Source organism: Anolis sagrei, chromosome 2 (genome assembly GCF_037176765.1).
Source record: "Anolis sagrei isolate rAnoSag1 chromosome 2, rAnoSag1.mat, whole genome shotgun sequence".
Lineage (NCBI taxonomy): Eukaryota > Metazoa > Chordata > Lepidosauria > Squamata > Dactyloidae > Anolis > Anolis sagrei.
Window position 1 is genome coordinate 206,381,470 of NC_090022.1, and position 17,185 is coordinate 206,398,654.

General features: G+C 39.3%; 1 protein-coding gene across 3 annotated transcripts in view; it reads right to left on the reverse strand.

The window, feature by feature from the left end:
• Positions 1–970: 970 nt before the first annotated feature.
• ECPAS (Ecm29 proteasome adaptor and scaffold) overlaps positions 971–17,185 on the reverse strand; it is a 74,382-nt gene continuing 58,167 nt past the window's right edge. For all 3 annotated transcript variants that reach the window (XM_060762503.2, XM_060762501.2, XM_060762502.2), the window contains 11 exons: positions 15,590–15,681; positions 15,422–15,488; positions 13,527–13,718; positions 12,699–12,907; positions 11,553–11,596; positions 8,262–8,454; positions 6,435–6,579; positions 5,523–5,628; positions 4,963–5,051; positions 3,828–3,899; positions 971–2,234 (listed from right to left, as the gene is read on the reverse strand). In XM_060762503.2, coding sequence (XP_060618486.2) covers positions 2,095–2,234; positions 3,828–3,899; positions 4,963–5,051; positions 5,523–5,628; positions 6,435–6,579; positions 8,262–8,454; positions 11,553–11,596; positions 12,699–12,907; positions 13,527–13,718; positions 15,422–15,488; positions 15,590–15,681 — 1,349 coding nt within the window. In that variant the 3' untranslated portion in view covers positions 971–2,094. The remainder of the gene's footprint in view (positions 2,235–3,827; positions 3,900–4,962; positions 5,052–5,522; positions 5,629–6,434; positions 6,580–8,261; positions 8,455–11,552; positions 11,597–12,698; positions 12,908–13,526; positions 13,719–15,421; positions 15,489–15,589; positions 15,682–17,185) is intronic.

Consider the following 17,185-nt stretch of genomic DNA (forward strand, 5'->3'; position numbering starts at 1 on the left):
GTTTAATGGGCAGAACACGTAGCAGTCAAAATTTCCTTATCACGTCCTCAAGGCCAGCTCATAACACATGCTGGCATTTCCGAAGCTCTGGTGTTATGTCAGAAGTGAACCATTAGGTGTGACTAAGAATAAAAAGGTCGACATACTGCTCCATCACATCTTTTAACACTTCTAGGCAACTGCAAGTGTGGAGAGACCATAAAATCCTTTCTCATCAAATATGATAAACCAGGGGTGGTGAACATGTAGCCTTTCAAATACTGTCAAACCATCAGGCCTAGGAAAACCAGTCAACTATGCACAGACAACACAATCCAACAATGCCAGGCAAGTCACACTTTGTTTTGGGTTGTTGTGAGTTTTTTAGGCTTTATGGCTATGTTCCAGAAGCATTCTCTCCTGACGTTTCGCCTGCATCTATGGCAGAGGTGGTGAGGTCTGTTGGAAACTAGGCAAGTGGGTTTTATATATATATCTGTGGAATGTCCAGCGTGGGAAAAAGAACTCTGTCTGCTTGAGATAGGTGTGGATGTTTCAACTGGCTACCCTGATTAGCATTTAATGGCTTAGCAGTTTCAAGGTCTGGCTTCTTACTGCTTGGGGAATCCTTTGTTGGGAGGTGATTAGCTGGCCTTGGTTGTTTCAGGATAATCCCAGACAAGAAACAATCAGGGCCAGCTTAATCACCTCCCAGCAAATTATCTGTCTTGAAGAATGAGTTCGTACATTGGAAAATTCTATGTATGAATCAGCAGGCTACCTGAATAAAGTTCTTCATGTAAGACACACCACGTTCTAGCCCACATCTTACATAAAGAAATATCATACATGGCAATCTGTTAGCAAGTACCACGCAGATTCCACCACAGTACTTTCTTCTGTGTGTATATGACAAGAAATTGTATAAGCAATGGTATTTATTGTTGAAGGCAATGGTTTTGAAGTTTCACAAATTAAAAATATAACCGCATCACCTTAAAATTCTTTATTAAAATTGGAGCGAATGTCTTTTTCTTTCTTTCTTTCTTCTTTTGCTACTACAGAAAAAAACAGGGTAACAGGTTTATTAAACACAATCACATTTTTTTTACTTGGCATCAATGGCACAGTATTATGTCTTACTATGAAAATCAAATGTATTTCTTCAAAACCCAGGAGATCCTATGGCTGATAATGTTACTAATCATGTAAGCTTAATAAACATTAATTAGTTATCATTTCCCAAAGCAGAAGATAAGTTACGAACTCATGAGGGGAAGTCTATTGTGAGATCCTTCTGAGGAAATAGAGGTCATTTTTAGACAAGGGGTTTGCTAGTACTGACTGATCACCATAAAAATAAACCTTGGCGAGAGCAGAGCTCATTTTTTACTTTTTTTAAAACAGTCCCCACATATAACCTTATTTCCAGGCAACGAATTAAAGTGCTTTGAGTGTGCATGTTTATGTGGAATGATCCACTTTTTTTTTACTCAGGAAGGCATGGACTAGCCCAAATATTCATATTTACTCAGTTTTCACACTGGATGAAATGACAGGATATGGACACCCATAACAACCAGAAATTTCCAACAGAGAGGTCAGACTCAACCAGCAGAAAACATGGCCTCTTTATATTATTATTAGTTCATTCCATCTTTCCATTGGCACCCAGAACGCTACCAATATAACAATAATTACAGCACACAAAAAGGTACAAGCAGGGCTTTCGAAAGGCCTTTGTTCTCCAGTTCCCATACAATCACTTTATAAGAGTAGTTACCATGTAGATACTATTTTTACCTGTCTAACTGATTAATAAGGTGCTTCTTCCCCTTTATTCAGATCAGAACATTTCCCAAAAATCCATTACAGAGTTTGGTTTTTTCATTTAACACGTGCTGGGTTTGCACACTAACCAAACTGCTTTAAGTGGTTAAAAAAAAAACAAACATAAATTAATGGGGGACAGAATTCAACATATTCTTTATTTTAGCCAAGGAATGATGCATGCTACAAAATCATCTTTAGTTTCCCCCCTCTGTGTAGTCAAGAACTCGCTGAGCAAACGTTTTGCTAGCTTTGTTTTGCACGGCACTTGGTTGGATTTTGAAATCAATCAAGATTTGCTAAGATTTTCTTTAACACAGATGCTTTCTCTTGTAGCTCAGGCCTGCTGTCCAGAGTCAGGGCCGTTAAGGAGCTTAGGAGGAGTTCTCTGCTTTCGATGCTCAGGCTTCCCCACTGTTTGGATTCTAAACAGGGAGAAGGAATAGGAAACCATTATTCTTGTTATTCCACAATTGTGGCTTTCTTTTTCAATCAACACCCTCTGTCAGCTCCAGCTTCCCATGCAGGGATATGAGAGAAGCCTCCCATAAGGCTGGTAGAACAAAAAACATCCAGGCGTCCCTTGGGCAACTTCCTCACACCAGAAGCGACTTGTAGTTTCTCAAGTCACTCCTGACATGGGGGAAAAAAAACTGGTCTACAAGCCTGGAGGCCAGGATTTAAATCTCCATTGAATCATGGAAGCTCACCAGGTGACCTTGGCCAAGTCATATACTATTTGCCCTAGAGGAAGGCAAAAGCAAACTCCCTCTGAATAAATGAAGACAAGAAAACCCCTTGATAGGCTTGCCTTAGGGTCCTCATAAGTCTGAAATAACTTAAATGCACACCAAACAAGCATTAATTCGCTTATCCATAGCATAAGTCAAACAGCCAGGAGACCAACCCACTCAATAAAGTCTGGAAATTACTTAATACCAAGGTGGCTTCATAAAGAGGGTTATATGGCATTCTGGACTGTCAGCAAAAGTCTGAATATCAGTAAAAGACAGTCTCAAATACAGTCATGAAAGAGTTAAGTTCAGTGAGCTTTTGACTCACATAGAAAGATAAACCGAAGAGCTTTAGCAAAGGTAGGTGCTTAGTGTCCAATGGAGTACACAAGCTATCCTCTATTTCTGTAAAAAAGGTTTCCCCTGACATTAAGTCTAGTCGTGTGCAACTCTGGGGGGTGGTGCTCATCTCCATTTCTAAGCTGAAGAGCCGGCGTTGTCCGTAGACACCTCCTAGGTCATGTGGTATGACTGCATGGAGCACTGTTACCTTCCCGCAGAAGCAGTACCTATTGATCTACTCACATTTGCATATTTTCAAACTGCTAGGTTGGCAGACGCTGGATCTAACAGTGGGATCTCACCCCGTTCCCTGGATTCAAACCGCCAACCTTTCAGTCAGCAAGTTCAGCAGCTCAGTGGTTTAACCCACTGCGCTACCAGGGGGCATCTCCCTACAAACATGTCTGCCAACATGTCCAAGTGTCTAATGCAGTGGTTCTCAACCTGTGGGTCCCCAGGTGTTTTGTCCTACAACTCCCAGAAATCCCAGCCAGTTTACCAGCTGTTAGGATTTCTGGGAGTTGAAGGCCAAAACATCTTGGGGACCCACAACATCAGAACCACTATTCAAGAGGATTCAGGTCACAAGCTTGGGTTTTGTTCTACATTTGCACTGCATCTGCAATTATTACAGCTGACCCTCTATGTTAACGGATTCAATATCCAAAGAAATGAACCATCCATAGCTTGAAAATGTTCCAAAAAATCTAAAAAAGTAAACTATGATTTTGCCACTTAATATAAGAGATGCAATTTTTACATTGTATATAGTAGAACTTGAACATTCATGGACTTTGGTATCCACAGGGGGTTCAAATTGCAATGGATACCAAAGGGCCAACTGATTTCCAAGAATGAGATACCATTAAACCCTGCAGCATGTTTCTGCCCTTCCAACTTGAAGGGTTAATTTTAATCACTCTCCAAAACTAAGAAGCTTACCTTCAAGTTTTGTTAGTAGCACTTCTATTACTGACAAGGCTTCAGTTCTTATGGACATGTAACTTCTGTTCTCTAAAGGAACCAACATTAAATGTAAGGATAAATAAATATTGCAAAAAAACATATGCTGCTTTACACTAGAGATGCTAATATAAAGGCGGTGTGTACCTTTTCAACAACTCCAAGAATCTGAGCAATCTTTCTCATTTGAAATACCCAGTACCCAGGGAGGTACACATTCATTTATGCCATTACAGTGATCTGTATCATATATTTACCCAGATGAAATGAATTATGCCACAATGGATCCACAATGCGGTACTTTCTTTAAAAGTAGTTGTTATACTCTCCAGAAACTGCCACACAATGTTTCTATGAGACAGTCATTGAAAAACTATAGCAAAATGTGCTGCAGGATGTCCCGCAACAACAAAGTTTTGGAAGTTTAATAAACCTTTTCTATGTTTTTATGATAGAACCAATTAGTGGGATCATGCCACAATGGAGAGGAAAATATATGGGCTCTTTTCCCACAAGTTTAAATGAGTTTCTAAAAACGTCTTCCCTCTTAACACATATGAGACAGTCACTGAAAAACAATGAGACAGTCATTGAAAAACTATAGCAAAATGTGCTGCAGGATGTCCCGCAACAACAAAGTTTTGGAAGTTTAATAAACCTTTTCTATGTTTTTATGATAGAACCAATTAGGAAATGACATTTATAGCCCAGGAACAAAAAGCGTGTTACATGGTGTTATTACATTCTTTTGTGTGGCTGCATGAACTGCTTCTCATAAATAGTGGTTTCTATAAGCCATAAATAAACAAACATAAACCAATGTGACATTTTCAATAGTAAGTGGCATTTTCAAACAATCCCAATGGGTTGCTGCAACAAGCAAACATTAACCATCTCAGTTGGCAAGAGAATAACATATATTAGCCCTGCAGGAAGCGAATATTTAATTATTCCCACCCATCTGCCTCTCAGATAGGTTTGATAAACATGGACAACATGTGAATCTTTAAAGTACCAAGCTCATCAAAGTACCATTGTCCTCCTTTAGTGACTTTAGAATGAGGTGAGCAAAGAATATAACTGAAAAAGAAAAAAAGAAAGGAAAGATATTTACCAAGAGAATGGGTAATAGACGAACAGGTTTCCGACAATATTCTTGACAAAGCCACTGGGTCTGCATGTTCTGCTTCAAGCAAGAGTAACCTAGCCAATGGAAGAACAGAAAGATCACACTTTTGCCATAAAGTAGACATACTCTACATTTATGTAAATAATCAGCAGTACAGAGGACTTACATGTGAATTGCAGAATTGCTTTAAGGTGCTATCATTGAATAGTCTCCCCACATGCCCCCTAACTGTGCACAGTGTCCTCCATGTTTAATCTATGAGATCCTGCCAAATGGGTTTTCGGTGGACTATATGCAACATGGTTATGCTGGGGAGGGCGGTAGGAATTTCAGTCAGCAAGTTCACCAGGAGGCCTCAGTAAAAATGACTGTCTGCCGAATCTTCACACACACTGGAAATCTGCCATTTGGTTTTCTGAGCACATCAGCAGGCACGCCCTTACAAAGAGGAATGGCATGCAGCTGTGAGACTTCTCACACAAAACAGCAAAATATCACAGGGAGGAGCACAAAAACAGCAGCTCCAGCACTTATACAGACATTACCCTTGAAAATAAGCCTTCATTGCTTGGAGGACTCCTAGCTGAACTTTCCACGTACTGAGTTTCAGCCGCTCACACATTAGTGTACACAATTCTTGTCGATAGCAGCCTGAAAAACAAATATTCAACTCTATGTTAAATGCAGACATCACCTCTCCCTACAAGAGGTTCAAACACCTCCCTCCCCTGACTTCATATCCCTTTATTTCTGTCAAGAAGGCATTCAATGGATAAATGAAAGTCTATTTCCATGTAGACTTCAAACTGGCAGCCTCTCCATTCACCACTATTTGAAGAAAAACCGAGGACAATAAAAGAGAAACTAGAGACATCAACCAAGTACTTGAGCTCATGTCTCACGTGAAGCATTCAAGTTCTCATTACTCAACAACAACAATAAGAATTTGTTACCTGCTTCTCCTTACAGCTTGAGGCAGGGTAGACACAGTTAAAATACCCAAGTAAAACACATGACCTTAAAACACATTTTTAAAATACATAGTACAAAGATTAAATACAATACTAACAGAATGAAGATATAAAATTCATAGTTTAAAATTGACTGGATAGCCTGCCAGAAGAGACAGGTCTTTTATTGTGTCTTAAATTATGACAGCTCATTTGGCTGTTGGATCTAAACAGTTACATGCTGGGGATGATCTAACAAAATTTCCTGCATTGAGCAGAGAATCAGATTCAATGGCAGAGGAGCCCCTTCCAACCATACAATGCTACTATTTCTTTCAATTTCTCTATTTATTTATTTATTTATTTAAATAAAATTTTCATCACCTCCCTTACAAAACATAGACATTTGTAAGACTATTGTTCTCAGTAATTTTTCAAATCACAGATTTCCTGGAGAAGCTTTGCTTGAAGGATAAAACGTCACTGGATTTGCTGAAGTCAACCTACACTGTGTTTCTGGGTTTCTGGGCCATGCTTTCCCCAAACTCTCAAAGGCACAGAGGAGGGATTCCATCTGGAGTTCCTTCTCATTTTCATCCTCATCTTCATCGTCATTCTGTGGTGAACTGACTCCTTTTTTCTCTGGGCAATTCTGCAATAAGACATAAAATATGAAGTTTGGTAAAGAAACAAGACAACAGGAAGGCAAATGGGCTAGGTGCTAGGTGGGAGTCCAAGTCTCCCAGTTCAGTTATTGCTATTGCTGTTGTTTATAGTAACCGGGTCAAAACATCGAGGGCACAATAAAATATAAGATACATTAAACAATAAAATGAAAATCCATTATTGTAAGCACACTGAATAATAATAATAATAGACAGCGTTTTGGAACACAATACTCCTGACCTCAAAACAAGTATGGATCATCAATGTTGCAATCCCAGGTGACAGCACAATTGATGAGGAGCAACTGGAAAAGCTTACATGATATGAGGATTTAAAGATTGAACATTATATGAGGATTTAAAGTTTGTATTGTGCACAAGCCAGTAAAGGTGGTCCCAGTGGTGACTGGGTGAAGTGCCTAAAAACCTTGGCCTGCACTTAAAAACGACTGGTGCTGACAAAATTACCATCTGTCAGTTGCAAAAGGCCACCCTACTCAGATCTGCACGCATTATTCACCGATACATCACACAGTCTTAGACACTTGGGAAGTGTCCGACGTGTGATCAAATACAAAAATCAGCATAGTAATCTTGTTTGCTGTGTACTAATCTTGTTATGTATATAATTATTATTATTATTATCATCATCCTCATCATCATCATCATCCAAGCAGCATGAACCGTAAGAAGAAGTACTGCCATGTTGCTAACACCCTGGGAAAATATAGTTAGTTAGTTAGTTGTTAGCTAGCTAGATAGATAGTTAGTTGTGGACATCAAGTCAAAAGGTTGATCACTGCATTCTATATAATTCTTTTAAATCTTTTGGGGAAGTGGGGAAGTGAAAGATGAGATCATACATCATCAAACACATTCAAGAATCAGAAAGCTCTGCAAAGAAAATGTGCTCCAGTGCTAAAGAACATATCAGATACCTCCCACTTTCTCTGAAGCATTTCAACAGAACACAAAAGTTTCTAGATTTTTTAAAAAAAGGTTTCAGGTCTCTTAGATCATCAGGTAAACTATGTCCCATCTGAGGGAAGTGTCCAGAGGAGAGGTGCAGAATTACAACCAAGCCTGATCTAAGAACCCTGTTTGATTTGTCAGTCTTTATCTGGTTTCTAACCCATTTCTGAAGAACAGCCATCAAGGAGAAAGGAAAAAACAGAATGCTCTCTTACAGGACAAAGGGAATACTGTAGTGAAGGGACTAAGAAGCATACTGGAGAATCACCAATAAAAACCCAATGTCTGCCTAAAAAGGTTCCTGAAAGCGATATTAGACAACTTCATTAGGCAAATAACTGACTTTTATATACTATCCTTCATCTGTAATATGCAATTAATATAATTATTGTATTGTACAGAGCTGATAAAAGGATTATTCAAAATATTCAGGAAACATTTTGAACAGAGGTACAGAAAAACTCATTAATATCATTACTTATTATTGACACATTTCAGTCGTGGAATATGCTGCCTCCGAAAGTGGTGGAGTCTCCTTCTCTGGAGGTTTGTAAGAAGAGGCTGGGTAGCCATCTGGTGGGAGTGTTTTGATTGTGCCTTCATGCAAGGCAGGGGGCTGGACTGGATGGCCCTTGGGGTCTCTTCCAGCTCTATGATTCTATGATTCATTCAAAAGCAATAGGGATTCAAAATTCACCTTCTGTATTATTGGGAAAACGATGTCTGTCAGTTCCTGAAAGCGATTTTCCTGCATCGTCTTCAGCACATCAGCCGTGCACCGGAGGGCCACGATCTTGTACCTGAGGTTGTCTTTGCGACACTCCTTAAGCATGGCCTGAAGGATGTCGTCGACACTGGGCTGGCCAGGTACGGACTTGTGGAGTTCAGTGCTGGACACCGACAGCAAACGGTTGAAAAACAGAGAGGGAGAGAAATTTGTCCACTGTTTCCTCTTATCATGCTAACAAGAAAAGCATACCATTTGTCTATTGATCTAAAAGTTGTATATGCCTCTTTGTTATTGCGTAGGTAACACAAGATTTTTTTCAATTGTTGATTAAATTATTTTTAAATGTTATGGATTTTAGAGGGAAAGCAGCATATAGATCAGGCATGGGCAAACTTTGGTCCTCCAGGTAGGCTGTTTGGCTGTTAGGAATTGTGGGAGTTCAAGTCCAAAACACCTAGAGGACCGAAGTTTGCCTATGCCTGACATAGATACTTAATAACGCTTAACACAATTACATGTTATCCTTTTCATCTGAAAAGCATCTAGAATTGTATTCTTTTGTCTTCTCTTCCTTTCATACAAATCTAATTTCTCAGTGCTTCTGCACTCCCTTTCATTCATGCACATGCATCCACACAAACATATACCACATACCACACTTTCTGTATCTTCAGCTTTTTTTTTTGCCACCCCCATTTCCTATTAATTTCTACATTGTACATACAACACTGCATTTACTAGAAAAAGCAATAATAATTTTTACATATTATTATATGCGTCACTTATTTAACAATTACAATCCAGACATATGCAGTTGTTCTCTCTAAATGACCTGAGAGCACACAACAACAAATACATTTCCCTAAGATTTTTTTGCCATTTTGCAAGGTATTGGTTTGTTTGATGTATTGACGTATTGATAAATTTAGGTACAACATACTAATATGATATTCTGGGTTAATTTATATGGCTGTGCGGAAGAGCCCTGAGTCCACACTGCCATATATCCCAGTTCAGAGAAGATAATGTGGGATTTTAGTCAGCTGTGCGGAAGGGACACAGCTCTGTCCCTTAATAAATCAACCTTAGTAAAGTTCAAGGTTTCCCCCTGACATTAAGTCTAGTCGTGTCTAACTCTGGGGGGGTGGTGCTCATCGCAATTTCTAAACCGAAGAGCCAGTGTTGCCTGCAGACGCCTCCAAGGTAATGTGGCTGGCATGACTGCAAGAGCGCTGTTACCTTACCGTCAAAGCGGTACCAATTGATCTACTCACATTTGCATGTTTTCAAATTGCTAGGTTGGCAGAAGCTGGGGCTAACAGAAGGAGCTCATCCCGCTCCCCGGGTGTGAACCACCGACATTTCGGTCAGCAAGTTCAGCAGCTCAGCAGTTTAACCCGCTGCGCCACCAAGGGCTCCAGGCAAGACATAGCCAATTATATTATAGCTACTGGTTTATTAAGGGAAGGAGCTACACAGATTATATTTAAAACTCTTTTTATAGCGTCAGTTAGTGTTCACCTGGCCAGCCAGTTTGGTCTGAATGAATATATATCATTATGAATTTATTTGCTTACATACATTATTTTTATTCTGATTGAGAAATATGATTCGTCTATATAAGCTGATATTGACTGAGGATCACCCTGTCATTTCAGAAAAGATACTATTTTGGTTCTATTCCAGGAGTGTGGTATTTTTCCTCTTAAGAGTAGCTCGTTAAATAATTTACGAATTAGTCCAAATTAGTCACAAATATTTTATTAAAAATTGTCTTAAACCATCTGGACCTTTTGATCATTCTTCCATTCCTTCTCCCTTAAGAATAGTCTAGCTTTTTTAACCTTGAACTTTGCATAATAAAATTTCCCCTGATAGCACCTCTCATAATGCCCCAAAGGAGATGAGAACTGCAATCAGATCTAGTGCTCTGTTCATAAACGTTTTTTCATATGCTGTTTTGTTTTTTTCTCATTAGCTGTTGGTTCAAGAGTAAAATTCTGTCAAGTTGTATTTTTGGTTATTTTTATTTCTGAGTCCTAACTTGCTATTATTTGACAAACACTATAGTTTTGAAGTCGGGTGATATATTTAGTATCGTCTCCAGTAATAACAGTTCCCTCTGCAAATGTATTCCATTTCATTAACATTCTAACACTAGAATAAGTAAGTTGACAACTATAATCTTGCTACTCTTAGCAAAAGATTCACAAAGTATTCCATCAAACATTTTAAAGCGCTGGGGCAGATCCCTGACTTCTTCCATTCCCCCAATTTTTTACCTCCAGGGCCTCAAAATCTGAACTATCCATTTTTGGTTGAGAATCCATGCCCATAGCATCTTCTCTAAGTTTCTTTCTCCATATTCTATAGCTAACCTATCCATACAATACAAATATGAATCAAGGAACATGAAAAGCACTGCAGACTACTTAACCTGAGAAGTCAGCCATAGCAGAGCACCTGATGAACCAACCTGGACACAGCATCTTATTTGAGAACACAGAAATGGTGGACCACTCTATCAACCACCATGTCAGACCACACACAGAATCCACTGAAATCCACATGTAGGTGGACAATATTAACAGAAAGGAAGAAACCCTGAAAATGAACAAAATCTGGCTACTAGTATTTAAAAAACTCTAAAATCAGGACAGTAAATAAAGAGCAACACTAAAAAAACAGGGGAACGCCAGACAGGAAACAATCAGGGCCAGCTAACACCTCACAACAAAGAACTCCCCCAGGCAGTAATCAACCAGGCTTTGAAGCTGTGAGACCATTTAATGCTAATCAAAGTGGTCAATTGCAACATTCACACCTCAAGCAGACAGCAGTTCTTTCTCCCGCCCTGGACATTCCACTGATACATAAACCTTTCACAGACCTCACAACCTCTAAGGATGCCATAGATGTGGGCGAAACTTCAGGAGAGAATGCTACTGAAACATGGCCATACAGCCTGGAAAATTCACAGCAGTCCAGTAACCTATTCGTACTTTCTAAGTAGCAAATGTTGCTCTATCTTCACCACTGGTATGGTATTGTTCCTGCCATCAGGAATAAAACCTTTTTCTATTATCTCCAAATAAAAAAGCGTTTACAGTGAGGCAAGTTTGAGTAAAAACTTGGCCACACTTTAAGAAACATTGCTCCAATTGTTGAATAGGAAAATAAGTTCATTCATTCTCACATAGGAATAGCACTGTTAGCACACACAAGAAATTCAGAATCAAAAGATAACAACTTTTTTACCTGCATGAAGTAATGACACTGGCAATAGCTTTCAGTAACTCCTCCTAAAAGTGGGACATAAAAGATATGAGAAGAATTATAGCAACAATGTTCTTATGTGTGGGAAATTTTAACTACTCTGGATTTGGTGGAAACTTGCCGAGTAATTAAGCAATATAATACCGAAGCGATTGCCCCCAGGTTTAAGATTCTGCTGTCAATTACCGTATATACGCAGGATAAGGTAACCTGAATATAAGCCAAGGTGCTTAATTTTACCACAAAAACTGGGAAAACTTATTGATTTGAGTATAAGCCAAAGGTGGGAAACGCAGCGGCTACTGGTAAATATAAAAATAAAATTAGATACCAGTAAAATACATTAATCTAAGCATCAGTAGGTTAAATATTTCTGAATATTTACATAAAACTGTAATTTAAGATGAGACTGTCCAACTCTGATTAAACCATTATTCCAACCTTCTTCAATGTAAATGTTTTTATGTATCCTTCTAATAATAATAAAGAGAGTAAAATAATAAATGTAATAATAATAATAATAGAGTAAAATAATAAATGCAATAAAATAATAGAGTAAAATAATAAATGTAATAAAATAATAATAGAGTAAAATAATAAATGTAATAATAATGATAATAATAATAATAATAATAACAACAATAATAATAGAGTAAAATAATAACAACAATAACAGAGGGAAATAATAAATAATTTTCTCTCGAGTATAAGTGGAGGGGGGCTTTTTCAGCCTAAAAAAGGGGCTGGAAAACTCAGCTTATATTCAAGTATATATGGTATTCTTTGCACACCAACAGTCCAAGATACCATTGTTTCTGCTACTACTAAAAGTAGAGAAGACTGAATAATTGTAATATGGCCAAATTAATCTGCAATTCACAACTTCGTAGTTCCCAAATAGCCAAACAGAGAACAGGTAGAGGAAGAAAGCTGCAAAAACAGATTCATTGCACAAAGGCTGGCACTAGTTAACACAAAATAATGTTTCCTTTATTTGATCACAGTATCCAAATCGGAGATATGCATTTAAAAAGAATAAAACAGCAACGTTGCTCACACTTTTAATCCCAGTTCTGTGTTACAGGATTAACTACGCTGTAATCTGTTACTCATTACTGGAGCTTTTACCTTTCCGGTCCATGTTCTTCCAGACAGGCCTTGCAACAGAGCGGTGAGAACCAGGCCCAAGTGCGGGGGGACCAGGGAACCGGTTTGCTTTGCAATAGAGGCCATGGCAGCTGCTCCCTGCGCTTTCATCTTCCAAGATGGGGACTGCAATGCTTTCTGGGTGATAGCTATCAGTTCCTCCATATAAAGCCTTATGCCACCATGGGTGCCTACGTTTCAAACACACAGTGTTTCATAGAGTGAGCAGAAGAACAAGACAAACTCAATGTTAACAAAGGTCATGAAAACTAGTCTAATCTTCATTGGCAGCGAGAATCTTGTACAGTACAAAAGTTCCACTTTCTGCTTTCCTAAAGATGCCATAGACTCAGTAAAATAGACTAATACAGACAAGATGACTTCCTGGTTTTTTCACACTTCTTCCTCATCCCATAGGAAAGATTGCACTACAAAGCCACGTTAAAACAAAAAGAAGATATTCTAACAAATATTCTAAGAAAATTGGTCCCCACTCCCCGAACTTGAAACTTCAAAAACTTGAATGATGCACAGCAAAAGTACTTCAATATTACCATATTTCACCAAATCTGAGGCAGTCTTGGAATGTAAGGAGTGCCCTGTTTTTGAAGTTTTAAGATTGGGAAAAATATATATTGTGCATAGATCCAAAGCCAGATAATCAAATAATCATATTCATCAACCTAGATCCTCAATATAACTGTATGATTAATAACCAGTAAAAGTTGACTGTAAAGTTGCGCTGGAGGATCTAAAGATTCCTACAGAGAACATATTAATTGAATCTACAAATAACCAAATCCAGCATACCAGGCACATTTTCCTGCCACACTTCTGTCCATAGGTTGCTATCTTCTTTCTCTCCTTTTTCTTCGTCAGGAACCTCATGCATCCCCAGGAAGGCCAAGGGAAGGACATACTTGGCTTGATTCTTCAGTACATCTGGGCTATATCGCCCAATAGCATGAATAGTCAACGCGCAGCCCAGTTTGTAGACTTGTTCTGAAGTAAAGGAAGAGAGGTTACAGGATTTTTTTCTTTTACTGATATAAATCAGGTTCAATTTAATGGAACTCACATACCCGCAAGACACACACCTTGTAATTACATCTGCCATTTAAGGAAGAACAGTTACTCTACTCCGAACTCAAGAACAAAAAACAGAATGTTGGTGGACAGGAAAAGAGGTTTAAAGATGAGCTTAAAGCCAACCTCAAAACCTGTGGCATAGACACTGAGAACTGGGAAGCCCTGGCCGTGGGGCGTTCTAACTAGAAGTCAGCTGTGACCAGCAGTGCTGCAGAATTCAAAGAGGCACAAATTCAAAAGGAGGGCGAAAGGGAGAAACGTGCCAAGAGGAAGACACGTCAAGCCGACCCTGACCAGAACCGCCTTCTGTCTGGAAACCGATGTCCTCACTGCGGGAGAACATGCGGATCAAGAATAGGGCTCCACTGTCACCTACGTACCCACTGCCAAGACACTATATCTTGAAGACCATCATCTACGAGGGATTGCCTAAATAAGTAAGGTGTTGCATTTTCCCTATGTGTTAAACCACACATAGCTGTAACATTTTCCCCATTAACCTCACGTTTGCACTTCTGCAATGTGCTTTAAATTGGGCTAGCTCTGTAGTGGCTTTGGGAACTTCCAATTAGTTCAAAATTTGGCAGCCAGACTAGTGACAGGAGCATCCAGGAGCACTCCACTGGTTACCAATTAATGTTTACAGGTCCAGGTTACCTACAGAATCATCTTCTCCCGCAGAATCCATGACCCCTTAATAGAACACTTAGGTGCTCTGAGGAAGAATTTCATAATGTTTTATAGTGAGGGGTTTGAACTACTGCATTTCATCATATAAGTCGCAACCCCCACCCCATTTGGAGGGAGGGTTGACTGTTTGCAATAGCAACTATTACACAGTGCAAGAAGTCACATTTGATGGGTTTCTTTCAACTCGTAATAATTGAGGGTATAGCCACGTGGTGGGTATAGCCACGTGGTGTGATGGGGTTTCTGAACATTAGGAAGAACTTCCTGACTGTGAGAGCTGTTCAGCAGTGGAACTCGCTACCCCGGAGTGTGGTGGAGGCTCCTTCTTTGGAGGGTTTTAAATGGAGGCTGGATGGCCATGTCAGGAGTGCTTTGAATGCAATTTTCCTGCTTCTTGGCAGGGGGTTGGACTGGATGGCCCATGAGGTCTCTTCCAACTCTATGATTCTATTTGGAGTGCACTTTCTGCACCCACCACCCAAATGTTGACATTCTTCTGCTTCATTCACGCTTGCATCCTGCACACTCATCACATTATGGGTAGCATAGAAGAACAGGGCCACTTCTGAATATGTATGCATGGTACTTATATAGCAAAAAGAGAGAGAAACTGATTGTATCATGGGAAAAATAAAAGCACGCTGAGATGAAGCGCCAGCATCAACAAGTCACTCAGTAAGCTTATGACTCTATCAGGCTTTCCATGGCAATCTTTCCATGACACATTTGGATTCAGGCATGGTTTGGAACCAACTACCAATATAATACTCAAGAAAGCAGGCACTATTCATTTTGATACTTGACCTATGACACTTATCAAGATTCAGAAATCACTGGCAGATAAGACGTGGAATCTTCCTGCCTTATGGTGTCAACGTTTTTTCACAAAATGTCAACATTTCACACACACACACACAAAAACAAACCTTCCTTCTCCATGTACCAATTATTCAGCTTCTGCAGCAGTTTGTCAGTGCTGCTGTCCCGCGAGGTCTGTGAGAAGCAAAGGAAAAACATTCATGTCCATAACAGCTGGATACACAAAATCAGATGTGACAGAGATGAAAGTGCAGAAGTACCAAGGTTTCACTCACCCGAACTAGGTGCCCCAAGGCAAAGGCATAAGATTTCTGCACCACCGTGTTGCGATCTGTTAAACCACTAAGCAAAGCGCTCATCAATTTGCCTGTAGTAAAAAAGGACATGAGACAAAATATATCCTTTATCAAACAATTTTAGATCTCTTTTTTGGAGATGAGGCAAACCACATATCAAAACTCTGCATTATAATCATGCTCTCAGTGTGCTGGTTCCTTATTTGGCTAACATTACATATATTCTCATATATATTATATTTATTTCAGACAATCCATATCTGCTCACTAGTTTCAATTCAAAAGGCTTCATTGAAAAACAAAAACAAAAAAAGCAGAACTGTTAAATATTACAGAAGAAATATTTTCCAGAATGGTGGTGGTGGTACTGAAATTAGGGTGTGTCTTATAATCGATGGTGTCTTAAAATTGAACAAATACAGTATTTTTAATAGGAAATTTTTAGCTACTGTGAAAACATTGAAGAACCAGGAATTTTGACTTCAAGACTAAGGCCCACATAAACATTAAGGAAGGCTTGTGTTGACAAGTCAACTGACAGCCGTAAAAAAGCAGGGACTACATACAGCTGAGTGAGAAAGCTGATGGGGGGAGACTGGATCATTCCACCCACCTTCAAACAGTCCACTTGGTTTCAGTACAAGCCAATGAGGAGGAAAGGCAACTAAAAGAAACCTCAACGCCCACCAAACCCTTCCAGTATTTTCTGTTGGTCACAAGAATTCTGTGTACCAAGTTTGGTTCAATTCCATTTTTGGTGGAGTTCAGAATGCCCTTTGATTGCAGGTAAACTATAAATCCCAGCAACTACAACTCCCAAATGACAAAATCAAACCAACCCCCCCCCCCCCCGGCGCCAATCCCACTAGTATTCAAATTTGGGCATATCTGGTATCTGTGCCATATCTGTGAATGAAAATACATCCTGCATATCAGATATTTACATTGTGATTCATAACAGTAGCAAAATTACAGTTATGAAGTAGCAACGAAAATAATTTTATGGTTGAGGATCACCACAACATGAGGAACTGTATTAAAGGGTTGCAGCATTAGGAAGGTTGAGAAACATTGCACTACATGAACAGATGTCTACTCACACAACAATGGATCTTGAGCACAAATATATAATTAATCTTTATTCCATGTTTTAAGCAATCCCAAAAATGCCCACTGCCTCTACCCAAACTTTGATCCATTACTATTTAGAGCAGAGGTGTACAAAGTGTGACCCACAGGCCAATGTTTGGAGGATTACTGGGTCTCATAGAGGTTGCTTAAAGTGCAGTTTTCCTAATGTTGTTTACCTCAAAATGATTCCTTGCAGTTCTGGGCGCCATTTTCATCATATTTCCCCAAAGCCAACCCGCCCACCCCTGGGTAATTTAGGCTCAGAAGCCTTTTCTGAAACAGAAAGTGATTTCAGCTCATTCATGCCAGAAGAGCTGGGGAACAGATTGTAATGATCAAAACATCCACCCAGCTTGCAGTGAGAGAACTCAAAGGGTGAGAACAGGAAGCTCTATCCCACTCCAAAGTCTTCTGGATGGGTTTATGTGCCCCCGCAACCTTCTG